This window comes from Paramacrobiotus metropolitanus, unplaced genomic scaffold (genome assembly GCF_019649055.1).
Source record: "Paramacrobiotus metropolitanus isolate TYO unplaced genomic scaffold, Prichtersi_v1.0 Parri_scaffold0000025, whole genome shotgun sequence".
In the NCBI taxonomy this organism is placed as follows: Eukaryota; Metazoa; Tardigrada; class Eutardigrada; order Parachela; family Macrobiotidae; genus Paramacrobiotus; species Paramacrobiotus metropolitanus.
This window is the reverse complement of record NW_026570245.1, coordinates 878,555-892,911: the sequence shown is the minus strand read 5'-3', so window position 1 is coordinate 892,911 and position 14,357 is coordinate 878,555. Positions and strand designations below refer to the sequence as shown.

The window sequence follows — 14,357 nt, the reverse complement described above, 5'->3', positions numbered from 1 at the left end:
TTATATTAATTTGGCACAAGATGATGATTGTTGCTTTTGTACAATGTGCTATATTAATTCGTTCACGTGCGTAAATGTTACCACTGATGATAAGTTTTTGCTGATCATTGCTGAGCATAACTCATGCGCGTCACCGGTACAAACTTTAAAATTTAGCAACGCAGTCTTAAAGAAGTCGGTGAGTTGATCTAAGAGTTTGCTTAGAGTCAACATATAAGTAAATTAAAGATATGATACGTTATCACTGTAAGAAGTTTTACCATGCGCGTACATCACATCTGTGTCGCATGTAAGGTAGCACTGGCATTTGCCAATGTTAGCGGTAATCTTTGCAGAAAATTAATCATTAATTTATCAGTGCATGCGACAATACTCGATAAAGAAGCTTATACCTTAGTGGCTGCAGCCAATTTTTTAAATGTGCCAAGGTAAATGAATATTACATAAACGTACATGCAATACACCGCGCGTGCGATACATGCATTACATTAGCATTCATATAGAATTCTGTACTGCTGTCTGCAGCTGCAGCGCTGATATACACGGTAACCTTTGTCCATGACGTCGGGCACCTGCAATTGGCCTTGCCAGCTCAAACTCCTCCCTACGACTGACGACAATGTTTTTGCGATCTTTACCTTAAAAATCCCTTGACTTCACCGATCAGCATTCCACACAATTTTCAAGTGTTGGAAAAAATTACTCTGTATCTTATTGTACTATTTTTTCTCACGTTGACGTTGCTGTTCTTTGTCTGTAAATGATTTAAGGAATAATGGTTGAATATGTGATCATGAACTCCGGGTCCAGTTCCTACGAGGCCACCTACTCTCCGGAATCTTACAGTTGCAGCGGCTACAGCAGTGCCGCCAGCACGATAGCCGACAGTCCAGCCGCTCGTGATTACACTCACGGAAATTGTTTTACATATCCGGAGGACAACATGCACATAGGCAGCGGGGTGACCGGTGTCGATATGCCAGCCGCCACGGTGCCCACCGTCTCGCCGCACCATCCCAGCGTATTAATCCAGAGTCTCACGCGCCCTCAGCCTAATACGAACACCACAGTGCCCTGGCAGAACGCCGTACCGGGTCACCACGGTAATCCCTCCGCTAAACTCCTCAAAGCCCAACGAATTCGCCGACCGATGAACGTATGTAAAATATACCTATACATGCAATAGATACATGTATTTGGGTAATACTTTAAAGTTAACTAAACATTCGATCAACAACTAAGAATCAGTTTATATATAATTTTGCATTGCTTTAAATACCACAATACGAATAAGCCAAACATTGTATTTTAAACTTTATCTCTGGAGTATCTTGCAACTTCGTAGGTAAAAATGATTAAAAAAAATGCTTAAAAAGGCTAGGAAACCTGTCCAGCAACGAACATAGAACTGCTGAACCAAGGTATTAATTTTATAAAAGAACAATCTTGTTTTCTTCCGAACCATTGGTATCATAATAGTATTATAAGGAGACGGGATATATTGAAAAAGATAACTGTCAAGTTATCAATGTACTAATAATGGATATTGCGTTACATTGTCACATAATATTATGCATTCTCATAATTTTGCAAGAACGTTGGAAAAAATTGTTTGCAAACTTTGCCATTCATTTGCATCTGCAAAATAGGCTAAAGATTTGGCGAACCTATTTCATTTATTATGAATTACATCACTCACAATCAGGTATTAGTAGAAAAGTGTGCGTCAGCTTGAGCTATATCTTATTCGTGTTATGGAAATCTATCTAAGTATTACTTGAAAATTTCGGGGGTAGACACGATATACTGCGTTAATTTATGAATAAATAACTAACTGGCAATGCTTTAGTTAATTACTTACCTACCACAAGAGAAATTTTATTGGAGCTGGTCAAAGTGCAACGGTTTTAACGCACTGCATGGGCCTGCGTATATGTATACCGTATGCAATGGAAATTTACTTAAAAACGTATTCTTTGAACCCTTGATCCAGTGCCTGTATAGTGTATACTGTATCCAGCATATTTAATCATTCGGTATAATGAGGAAGCTTGGTAATTTGATATGAATCGGCACACTTATTAAGCGCAATCGTTAAGGGTGAATTTGCCAGATATGCTGTAAGAGTTTACAGGGCAATGTGTAGCAACATGTAGCAATTTGGTTATCATTCCCAGTTATCACGTATCGCTTAGATGCATCGTTGTAGCTGCTAATTTGCTGTATGCCGCAAAGGTTGACTACAAAAAATCACATATAATTTCATTTTAAAAAATCAAAAAGAATTTAACTAGCTTATTTTTAACTATTCAGATACGGTACTCAAATTCTTCTTGCTGTGTAAATATAATTTTAATTACACGTGTGGGTGTGTAGCGATGTGCAAAATCTTCGCACACACTAATACATATAATGCGTACACAATCAAAGTAATTAAGTTTCTGTATTATCCAATAATACCGAACGTACAGTAAAATTAACGAGATTATCAAAATAGTAACATAATTTATGTTGGATACAAGTATTGATTTTTTAGGCGTTTATGGTATGGGCAAAAGGTGAACGGCGTCGGATGGCTGATCAAAATCCCGATCTCCACAATGCTGAACTGAGTCGGCTTCTAGGTAAGAAAAACGGAGAAACAACACGTAAAACATACGCGCTATCCTCCATCCAAATCGACAAAAGTTTGTATAGGTAAATAAAATGATAAGCACTTAGTATATTTTCCTATGCTACCAAAATATTTTCTGAATCAAACCTCGAATTGTCTTATACACTGCAAGAATATAAAGTTTTAATATTGTCCCGATAATTCAAATTTGCTATCGCGTTATTGCAGTTTTGCCAATTGGCAGCTGTACATAGGTTTGCTATGCCAGTTTGTCTAATTTGTTCAGAGCGAAAAATCGTCGAAAAGATGCGTGCAAATTTCTCCAAGAGTTGTAAATTTGATAAGAGTATTATCCAGTTTGGACGATAGCATTAAGCACTTACTAGCTAATCGCACTGTGCACTTGTAAGGAATATTCCAAACCTTGAAAATTACAGACAGTTGATAAGATTGTTACACCTGGCTAACAGATTATAATTATAAATTTGTACAATAATTTTTATTCATGCAAATTAAATATCGAGGGTTGTGTTTACGCACATTTTTGGAACATAAATACTAGCACGTTGCCTCAGCAAATACTGCTTACATCATCATTAACTTTGATATATGTTTTCCATCTGATAATTAAATATTTTATTAATTATTTCTTTTACGAGTGGTGTTCTCTTATTCATAAAAATGTGTTTTTTTGAAACAAATGCTTTTATGCAGAAGACTAGTAAAATAGTTTAGGATAGTCCTGCAAAAAGTTGCGCCTTTTTTCAAATAAGGTAATGTTACTTCAGCATCTTGCTTTAGTTTTCTCGTTTTCTTCATTGTACTTGCTACAACATTGGGTTACACAATTATTCATACTAATAACACAATATTGTATGTTATTCAAGTCTGTGTGAAATCGATTTTGACTTTTGCATACAAAAGTCAAAGCTTTTTTAAACATAAGATCGATAAAGTTCAACTGGCAACTTCAAAAACCGATGTCCATCATGAAAAGATAATGTCGCTGGCTCAAAAATATCACAAATGACGAATGCATCGATTGGCTAACTGGCAACAAGTGGCTGTGAACACCCTATTTGATTGCGTTGACCAGTAATGAGATTAGTGACCTTTGCCATAGCGGTCGTTTTGAGGGTATATAGCTCGCAAGGCATGCAAATGAAATCAGATCCGACCGCAATTGGACAGTAATTACATCCAGTATAAGACACCAGGCACCGGGTAAAACTTTATCTTTTTCCACATTTTTCATCAAATTTCTTCCAGCAAAAACCGTTTGCCCTATTTTGGTAACCTCGGGTGTAATGGTGCATCACATGACCTTTGTTAATGCTACCTTGTCAAAAAAATTTGTAACAAATTTCTAATGGCTTTCGAAACACCGCTTTCTAGTTCATCTGCGCTAGCGGATTTGAATAATTTGTTATGCACGCGCGCGGCACTTTTTTCCATTGGATTAATCATGTGATGATGCTGTATACAGCGCCGCGCGCGGGGCGTACCGCGAAAGCATAGCGCAAAATGTATGCAAAAAACATGAGGCCACTTTGAATATTACTATGCAAATGCATAAATGTATCCAATGCGAGGTAACATGTCATGTGCATATTGCTGGGTTTCGTGTGTTGTGGATGGGTGCAGCACTAGCTCGAGCGTCCTTTCCGATATCACCGCGGTCCATGCGTAGACGCGCTCATGTAACAATCTCGGAGGATAATAAAATTTTAATATTCATAGCAGTTTGCTAAACATGCGACTTTCTGCTCTGATTTACATTGCCTTTTGTATAGCGATATTTTATATTATCGTCGTGTACAGCCGCGCCTTGTAAGGGCTACTTATATTGCCAATCTTATCGTCAAATTAAACGGCTTATACCATGCATACGACTTCATTATAATTACAGTAGTAGTAAAAACCTATTATGTTTTGGTAAATATAAACGTTGCCCGCAGTACGCATTCGTATGATTTGGATATCCGATCTTTTAAGTAAAAAAGATTTAGTTAAGCTTTGAAATATTTCGTAAATTTATTAATTTTTCTGTAAACTCTTGACGCAATAATTATATAGGTATCGGAAATATCTGCGTGCATGGTTTCCAGATAATTCGTTGAAAGATGGGTTAGGCGAGATTTTGGAAACATAAAAAAGCTTACAGCTAGTTCGTTTTGGTTGGAAGCAAGCCAAAATGTGGCTTTATCAAGACCATTGACCCTCATTTTTTTCTTCTTCCATGGTGCGGGCACCACGAGTGCTATTCGTGGTGCCTGTAGGTGCGTAGTGCGTACCGTAGCTACCGCCCGGATATGTCGTAGTTTATCCGCTCGTACATCATTAGCCCATCCAGGACTTGACCCTTTTTTCCGCGCACGCAAACAATTTTTTCTACCTTCATTAGAATGTGATACCTTTTCATGAGAACATGTCACTCCCTGAATAAAAGCTAGAAATAACTTTAGTACCGTTTAGTGGTCAAGTTTGTACCCTCACAAGATTATCACCGTACTTAGTTAGTTATTCTGATTTATCAAGATCATTACAATGAGTTGTGAAATATACTTCGTATATTTAATGTGCGCATACAAATCCAAATTGTTATTAATGTTGAAGTAATGCAGCATTTATCTGATAATGCGGCAACAATTTTTCTCTTTTTTGGCCTTCCTTAAAGTAAGGTCATAACTACATATTATATGCCGAAGGTCAACAGGTTCAATACTGAAAAATTGTATTTCATTAAAAAATTTTTAAAGACTGTAGTAAACAATTGTTGTAAATTTACTAGTAGATGGGAAATGTATACAGATATTTGTGCATGCCAAATTAAATAAACCTACAGTCTACAAGTATTAACTTATTAATTATCATACGTGATTTGAATTAATACGGATTGGTAATACCGCTGCTACCTGCAAGAAATCTTGAAAAAAAATGCTAACATCGGCGCTAACGTTAACCTTTTTAAACAGGCCGACAGTGGAAGGCGTTGACCCCCAGTGAACGTCAACCATTTGTGGAGGAAGCTGAGCGTCTGCGCGTCCAGCACATGCAGAACTATCCCGACTACAAATACCGTCCACGCCGCAAGAAGGGCCGCAAGCGCGCCGAACCCAACTATCCTTCGACCATGGTGCAGCGCGACGAGAACGGCTTTCCCATCAATAGCCGGTACACGGCGGCCAACAGTCGCTATCTGCCGGCTTCTCCCATGACACCGTTTCTCTCCCGCGCCTACTATGAACAGCTGGCCGAAGGCTCGCCTCCGCGGTCCACTCCTACCTACATTCCACCACTGCGCGAATCTGTCATCACCAGTAACTATGCCGTTAACCCGCATCAGCATCAGCCCGCGGATGATTATTACCGGCAGGATAGTCCATTGTACTGGAACTACCCGACGCTGCGCAGTGGTTGGGCGCCGTATCATGGCCCCATGGGCGGGGCTCAGCCCGCGGGGCCTCCCATGATGGACTGCAATATTATCCCGACGGTGATGTTTAAGGATGAGAATTTGAATGACGTGGAAAAAGATGAGCTGGAGCAGTATCTCAAGACGGATGAGAGTTGTGGACTGCCGCCCATGGGTGGCGCATATCACCATGATTATGAGGCGTATGTTGATCAAGAAAGCATTTGCGATACGATTTCCGCTGCGCAGACCGCGGTTAACGATGAATCCTTTACCGGCATCAAATTGATCTACTAATGAGGTGGTTTCTGGAGAGAATGTGTTATGCACCGATCGTCGTTTTCGTCAGTCGGAAGTGCGAATATGCGTGCGCGCGTAAGAGCATCGGATTTCACAACCTGTCCAAACAGGTCATATTTTCTCGGCATTTTCCTTTTCGCCAAATAATCCGGTTAACAAGGCGTTTCCCAGTTCCATGTACATATTTATTTTTTTGTTATTTAACTTTTTCTGTGGTTTGTTTTTTTTGGGTTGTAGCATCGGTAAAACCAAAAAATGCTCGGTTAGTTAGTAATCTTTAAACGAAAGGTGCTTGTATTCGTATGTGTGTACCCGGCGAATGCCCGTAACCTTTTACTTTTCTATATATATTTTTTACTTTTTGCATATCCTCCTCATATCCTGTTTTCCATATATCGCGATCTCATTTTTACTAGAAGGTCACTAGTGCGTTTGTTCATTTGTGCGCACGAATGCTAATTTATTGGGAGTGTGATTCGCAGTGGTTGATGCTATGCTTTTGTCTGCTGTATCTGTACAAACACGATTTCATAATAAAAATCACGCGCGTTTCAATACATATATCGCATGGGAATTATGTTCAACAACTTTTTATGCCACAAATAATTAAGTAAATCGTAATAATATATGAACATTCATATCATCATGAGTTCGATTGCATAACGATTAATTCATACACCGGAGACGCTTTCAGAAATGGCAAATCTTTCCAGCACGAGAAGTTACAGCATTCCAATGCACACCACGACAACAATATACCACGCAGCGCTCAGTACCGGGATAATCCTGACGCATGAGCCCCATACAAAATCAGCTATTTGCATCCTGATGGCTCACACTTTAACAATTTAGAATCATCCAATCAGAATAAAAGTTTTATATACTGTACTCCGAAGTAAAAATCGTCTCCTGATTTTCGCAAGAATACACCATAACAGTCCTTTGGCTTTTCCTACTCTTTTGACTTCGTACACCACTTTTGCTGCTGATACACATTTAACACCGTTGAATCCTCGTATCACCCGCGATTTTTAATAATACGGTTATTTTACTTGTTAATATGCAGAATATTAATACATTAAATGCGTAATTCCATCATTGACCCACAACTTTTTTACCTTTCTATAATTCTCCTTCTATCGTATATAGAGTATTATATACCAGTTGCCAGACTATCAATTAGCTACTGAATTCATAACGTAAACAATAGTCTCCTTCGTGTTTAAGAGTTCATTTATTTTTGCTTCCCCAAATTTCGCCGTCGACTGTACAGAGAGCGTCCTCTAAGACCTGCCGCAAAACTGTAAATAACTGAAAATAGTGTACTCGTACAAGCGCACCTCCGCTACAGTTTACCAGCAAGAAAATTTCAAAACAAGAGCTTTACCAAACATCCATCAGCTGGAATTATGCAAAAGATTTCACAGGATCTTGCTCATTTTATGACGGAAGTCCCAGATCCCGGTGGTAACTATCTGGATTCTGTGGTCTCAGATCCAAAGAAGCAAAAACAATTTCAGGAATGGGCAGCACCCCACCGAAATGGTAGAGGTAATCCATCGCGCGCTATTCTTTATCTTTGCACAAATTTACACGTCGTTACTGACAAGATTGTTGTCGGAATCATCGATGGACATATTATTGTCCTGCAATGCGCTATCGTCCACACTCTCAATAACATGCTCCTCCTCCAAATCAACTTCCACCGCCACTTCCTGCGGCTCTTGGATTATCTGAATGATCTCCTCCGTTTCGGAATCATCCAGAGGAATTTCGTCTTCCACTTCATCCTCCTGTCCGTCACTGGGCTCAATTATGGAATTAGACGATGCTGCAAAAATTTTCCGTAAATTCTTAGAATTATACCGTAACTGCTCAACAAAAAGACAAGATGTTTAAACAGCAATGAGTCAAACTTTACATTCACACGTTATTCGTCCAGAAGCGGACATTGCTCAACTCATTCTGCAGCTTTTTCGTGATCTGACGAAAAAAATACCTTCACCAACTAAACACGATACGATCGGTACGAGTACTGAATAATCCTCCTAATTTTCGTAATTTTTGTAAAGAAGTGCCTCACTTCAGTGCAGTACTTAACTATTTCTACAATGCACACGGAATTATAAGTCAGGTCAACAGTATTAAATCGGGGAAAAGTGGAAAATAATAAGTAATGACCATTCCAACACACCGCAAAAAGCTCCCAGTTATGCAGTGCCAAACGTTCAGATGCATTTGCATACCATTCCATCAATACGTTAAACGCACTGATGTCAAAAAAAATTGTACAGAACGATTAACAGATTATTAACGAGATTATTATTTTTCAACTACGGTAGCAAAACTCGGTGAACGGACATATCGCAACTGGCTCCTGGAAAATTTTTTAGCTACAGATTTACAGTAACTTCGAGAATTTTATACATTTTTGTTTCGATTTTTTTGAGAGGAGAGTCACCCACCCATCCTGGAATGAATATTCCAAAATCCATTGTTGTGTACTTCTGTTTGATTTGCAGCATTGCTTTTTCAGTTTCGATATGCGTATGATAACTAATGCTAACAATAAGTGCAATTGTAACAGTATTACTACAGATACAATTTTAGCAGTACATACGTAACGTACTTCTACGGTTCTAGGCTCTAGCGTACTGGTTTTAGTTTAGTACCGAAATAACCTGGTATGTATCATGCTTACTGCTAGCAACATCCATGTCGTCTTCCTCCTCTTCGTCCTCCACGGAAGCGAAGTCCGCTCTGCTCGTATCTCCTAAAAACATTACGACTTCACCATTTTTTGTAAACACGAACGCAACGCGTAAAACATGATTGCGACAGCCGTTTAACGTTCTAGTTCAGGTATGAACTATGAAGATACCCAGATCGTGTGACTCGTCTTCGCCTCGGCCTCCATGACAGAGTGCTTTCCGTTTAGCTTCCAGTCGTTCTTCTCGCTCTTTCAGCCGATCAACAAGATCACTCGGTCCGCCGTAATCCAGGAAATCTTTGGATGGAAACAATGGCCGGCTGCGTGGAAAGCGCGTCGGGAAAGATAGTATCTCCATTACCGTTTGTACACTTGATTGACGTGAACAAAAAAACTCAAAAATGCAAATGCAGATAAGTTTTTTATAAAAATCATAAAATCAAAAAAAATAAGCACTACACACTGTTCTATGATGATTGATGAGTGTGCTGTCACTTTGCGCGTCGCTGGTCTGTCAGCTGTATGCCTGCAGCTTGGTTACCACGGCTACCGCCATAGGGAGCGCATTGCCTAGTCAAGTGATCTCCAAAATTTTGTGATGTTGTGATGTACGAGTATGTATCTGGTCATTTCTTCCGCACTAATTTTTACGAATTTGTTTTGCACATTTGTAGTGTTACTGTTTGATCGTTTGTTTTGAACAGTTTTGCATCCGTCTCACACAAAATAATTTACCGTTTCGTTTTCCCCCCTTTGGGCGCAGCATCGGACATCTGCACTGGAACCTACCCATAGGCTGTACAGTACTTGAAGGTTCGAGCAGCTCTTCTGATCGCGCAGTTGTCGTATACGGAACACCACAAACGCAGACGTGCGACTGAGCCAAGAAGCCAGGCATAATGCTTTCCTCCGCTTCCACCCTTGGTACCCGCTGCTGCTGTGGAATGCTTAAGACATCGATCTTACGGCAGTAAGGATAAGCGTAGATGAGTATCAAATGATTTTTAGAAAAGCCTTGATTGTGCAGGTGTAGTAGTGTACACTATATCTATATTTGCAGTGTAAAGCCAGTAAAGGATGTAGCGATCATGTTTTACGGTTATGGATTCATAGCCGGTTGCTTGCACTTTGCCTTTATGTTATGATGATTTATGATTTTGTTATTTTGTCTTTATGTATGCAGGATCTCCCAAGGACAACGCGCTATTGCTTCGGAGTCTTCAAAGAGTGTTGTTCGCAATCTGCTTAAAGAACGTCCCATGGAAGAAGGCGAAAAGCGCACTGTTACAACTACGGTAAACTTTCTGTAAATATACCTAATCTGAGTAGATTTTTGCCCGTGGCAGATGCAGCAGACAAGTTTTCTGATTGCGTGCATTGATGATGGATGTATCTGACACAATAACAGAAAAATTATAACTTGTAAAGTCTAACCTGTAAACCTTATAAAGTCTAAACATACGCTTGTTGGCTAGCTTGATTGCGCAGAAACCACGATCTTACAACTGATATTCGACAGCAACTATTTCGATATTTTTTACAGCCTGTTAGCGTTTGTTTTTGTGGCATTTTCTCAACTCGGAGACTTTTTGTGTTGTTTTTGTAGGGCTGGATTAAATCGTTGCGCCAGTTCAAGAACATCACTTTTCTCGGTTTGGATGATGGATCATCCATTAACGTCATCCAAGTGGCACTCATGGAAGAGGCGCTACGAAATCTGTGAGTTGTGCTGCCGGTTCGAATCTTGTTCTGTAGGGCGAAAAAATCGACGGAGTGGCACATTTATGGTGTTGCAATAGTACAGACCGTTGACGTTCGGGTCGGCTGTCAGTGTGGAAGGCGTTCTGGTGCCCTCTCCGGGACGGAAGCAGACAGTGGAAATCGTGGCGCATCGCGTGGACATTATTAGAAAAAGTGATCCCTTGGTACGCATTACGGAGGAAAGGAACAACAATCTGTGAAACTAATTTTATTAGTTACTAATTTCCGCTTTGCGTTTGATTAAACCTGTAGTTCTTTGTTCCTTTAATTCAGATTTATAAGATCGTTGTTCAGGTGTTTCTGATTATTATCATATTAACTGTTCCGAGAATTAAAAGAATGCATATGTAGGAATTCCCCTTCAAAGCCAAAGAACGACATCACGTCGATTATTATCGCCAGTATCTCCATTTCCGACCACGAGTGCAACGTTTTGCATCATTGCTTCGGTTCCGGAGCGCAGCTACTTTGGCAATCCATCAATATTTTCAGGTGGGATGTTATGATACATGAGTCATCTTCCGGTCAGATGTTCTTGTGGTCTCCAAATAATTAAGGAAAGAAATTTATGGAGGATCGAAAATTAACCAAAGAATGTGTGTTTTGAGGGAGTTTTTGAGGGAGGAAGTGCGTGACGGGTTGAGCCACACGCTTTTTTGAATGAGTCCGCGCATTGGGTGGAACGCTTTACCGTACTTTGGTTTAAACTTTAAACAGCTCTCCGACACTTACATGCAGTATTTCTACTAAGTTGCAGCATTGAACATACCGCATAGTTGGTTTGACCAAGAACTTTCTTGGTGGTACTTTGGTATTGTCTAATGCTACCAAACGTTAGATGTTGGTGTTACTACCTTTACTAGATGTAACTTTGAATTTCAAAGTTTGAAATTAATAGTTTTGAATTCTTCTTATGCACATGTAAAATATCTGTCATATTAAATAAATACCATCATTTTTTTATGTCTTCTGGACTGTGGCTAAAGATATAACAGGCACTTCGTTTATTGATCTGCAGTTGTAAGTCGGTGTATCGTTACCTGCAACTCGGTGTATCCATCATGGTCTGCATCTGCTGCACTCTACTTCGTGCTGCGACGCTGATCAGTTTAGACTGACCAGTGAGTTATTACGATTTACCGTTTATATTTGTAGGAAAACGATTTTGTTATGATTCATACACCGATCTTGACATCCAACGATTGCGAAGGTGGTGGTGAAACGTTTACTGTTACGGTGAGTTTGTATAGTACCTTAAGCATGCTCCACTTGCTGCACGATTTTCGTTCGTTTTGGGGCTTTTAAGATTTCCAATTGCATTGCTGAATGGAATTCGACCTTTTAAAGTTAAAGCATTGAACAGTTTTGAACTGATGTTTGATAGAGTGAACAAGAAGCCAAGCAGAACATTGAATTCTTCAAGGATCCCACAGTTTTAACTGTTTCTGGGCAGCTTCATTTAGAAGCAGCTGTGAGGTACCGTTCAAAAGCGATTAAAAAATAATGAGAAGGCATTTCTATTTTTTGCTGTTGGTGTGCTTGTGATTGTGCTGTCTAACTATTTTGTTAATTGAGAAGTTTCTGTCTGTACATTGTATCCTACCAGCGCACAATAAGAAAAGCAGTTGTATGAATTATGTTTGTGTTAAAAGGAAATTAATATGCTTGTGTTTTCAGTGGACTTCACCGTGTTTATAACTTTAACCCGGCCTTCCGAGCAGAACGCCAGCAAAGTCGCCGGCATTTGTCGGAGTTTTGGATGGTTGAAGCGGAGGTGGCATTTGTGGATAAGCTCCAGCCTTTACTAGATGTTCGTAATTCGTAAAATTAAAATTAATGTGGGTTCGTTTGCTTACAATTAATGTAAGTTTTGTCGTGATCATGTTACAGCTGATGGAGGACATGGTTAAGAAAGTCAGCGCCCAGGTCCTCGATCGCTGTGCCGATGATGTGGAATTTCACATGCAGAACATTGCTCCTTCGGCGCACAGGGTACACATGCGAAACTAAAAAATGAATAGGATGCGTTGCCATACATGCTAATCTTATTATCAAAAGTTATCTGCAAACCCAGGCGAAACTGGATAAGATGCTGAGTAAACCGTTTATACACGTACCATACGTGGAAGCCTTAAAAATTCTCTTGGAACGTGCTGCTTCGTTTAATACTATGCCTCAGGTGGGTCTGAGTGAATCAGTTTAAAAATAACTGAATATTGCAAGATTTTGATTTTTCAGGATGGTCAGAATTTGCATAAGGACCATGAGTTATTCCTTGTGAAGTATTTTGGTGATGTGCCGGTATTTGTCACTCATTTCCCAGCCTGCGTTAAACCGTTTTATGCAAGACAGTGCGAGGAGGACGGTAAATATGTAAGTTCAGCTGGTCGGTCATCAGCTCGCAGCGCCGAATAAGTTTTGTGTAGACAGTAGTTTTATTCTACACCTTTACCGTCGTTTGCGGCTTTTGCCATTAAAAATTGATGGACTGACATACGGAATGCTGTACTAACGCTGCTACTTGTACAAGGGGAGCAACAGCGCATCGTATAGGTTTTTATTGCAGCCGCTTGCTTCATGCTCAGCGGATATTGGTAATTTTCATTTCTTTATAGGGACGCTTTTATTTTGTAGGCGCTGGCGGCTGATTTGATTGTGCCGGATGTGGGAGAATTGTGTGGAGGTAGTCTGCGTGAGCATCGCTACGATGTCTTGGTGGATAAATGTAAAGCGGCTAATCAGTTTGGTAAACTGGAATGGTATTTGGATTTGCGAAAATTTGGTGGCCCGCCGACGGGCGGTTTCGGTATGGGTTTCGAGAGATTTGTGCAGTATATTCTGGGCATTGCCAGCATCAAAGATGCCATCCCGTTTCCCAGATGGATTGATCACTGTGCAATGTGAGATACTGTGGCATTGCTGTCGTTGTAAACTGGCCATGTTTTGTATCTGCGAATTGTGATAATAAAACTGCGCGGCGCGGCATGTATAGTTTCATTTATTATCAATAAATTTAATACTTGAATTTGTATTACAAATAATCGAACACTTTTACATACATTAACGATCAATCAGTCTGACACTATTTGATGGCAGAAACGCAAAGGATGCAATCGTAACTGGAGTAAAAACGGCAAAGCAACAGCGTTTTGCCAGGAAATCACGCAAAGCGAAATAATATGTAAAGAAAAAGTTCGATGTTTGACGGACAGATCTTGTGCACAGCGTGGTCGGAAAATTCATTTCCCTTATTAGTGTCGAAATGGCTGTTCGGCCTGTTCCAATCACTTTTTAACGATGGAATTCCAATAGCACTAGCATGGGATTCGGACTACAATAAAACGCGCTTTTTCTATAAGTGCAAGTACGTACCGTTCCTGTTGTGCTTTATGTAAGGCTCCACATCATGTGGAGCTGTTTTCGGGTATGTTGTGGCCGGTTTCGTGTACGAAATGCTCGTCGACCAGCGCAGCATTAAATCGACGAATTCTGGACGACCTGGAACGGGATAACGCAAGCGTTGAAATGCCGTTGACTGGTTTTAGCTGGTTTGTCGT

General features: G+C 40.0%; 3 protein-coding genes across 4 annotated transcripts; 2 read left to right on the top strand and 1 right to left on the bottom strand.

Annotated features, from left to right (window-relative positions):
* The first annotated feature begins 416 nt into the window (after positions 1–416).
* LOC129587463 (transcription factor Sox-7-like) lies at positions 417–6,872 on the top strand. The gene is made up of 3 exons (XM_055481221.1): positions 417–1,156; positions 2,537–2,624; positions 5,590–6,872. Exons 1-3 carry the CDS (start codon positions 776–778, stop codon positions 6,324–6,326), a joined length of 1,206 nt encoding a protein of 401 aa, XP_055337196.1. The 5' UTR covers positions 417–775; the 3' UTR covers positions 6,327–6,872.
* A 684-nt stretch (positions 6,873–7,556) lies between these two features.
* On the bottom strand, positions 7,557–9,521 carry LOC129587461 (uncharacterized). The gene is made up of 3 exons (XM_055481218.1): positions 9,211–9,521; positions 9,031–9,102; positions 7,557–8,160 (listed from the first exon to the last, which is right to left on the bottom strand). The coding sequence occupies exons 1-3, from the start codon at positions 9,395–9,397 to the stop codon at positions 7,919–7,921; spliced, it is 501 nt and encodes a 166-aa protein (XP_055337193.1). The 5' UTR covers positions 9,398–9,521; the 3' UTR covers positions 7,557–7,918.
* Positions 9,522–9,664: 143 nt separating this feature from the next.
* LOC129587460 (probable asparagine--tRNA ligase, mitochondrial) lies at positions 9,665–13,778 on the top strand. Of its 2 annotated transcripts, none has more exons than XM_055481216.1 (12): positions 9,665–10,009; positions 10,223–10,334; positions 10,646–10,758; positions 10,844–10,964; positions 11,152–11,292; positions 11,956–12,036; positions 12,185–12,276; positions 12,478–12,610; positions 12,691–12,792; positions 12,875–12,979; positions 13,039–13,173; positions 13,435–13,778. In XM_055481216.1, exons 1-12 carry the CDS (start codon positions 9,939–9,941, stop codon positions 13,702–13,704), a joined length of 1,476 nt encoding a protein of 491 aa, XP_055337191.1. In that variant the 5' UTR covers positions 9,665–9,938; the 3' UTR covers positions 13,705–13,778. The 2 variants fall into 2 exon arrangements, with proteins under 2 accessions (XP_055337191.1, XP_055337192.1); XM_055481217.1 differs by having other exon boundaries at positions 13,039–13,165; positions 13,435–13,580.
* The last annotated feature ends 579 nt before the right edge of the window (positions 13,779–14,357 follow it).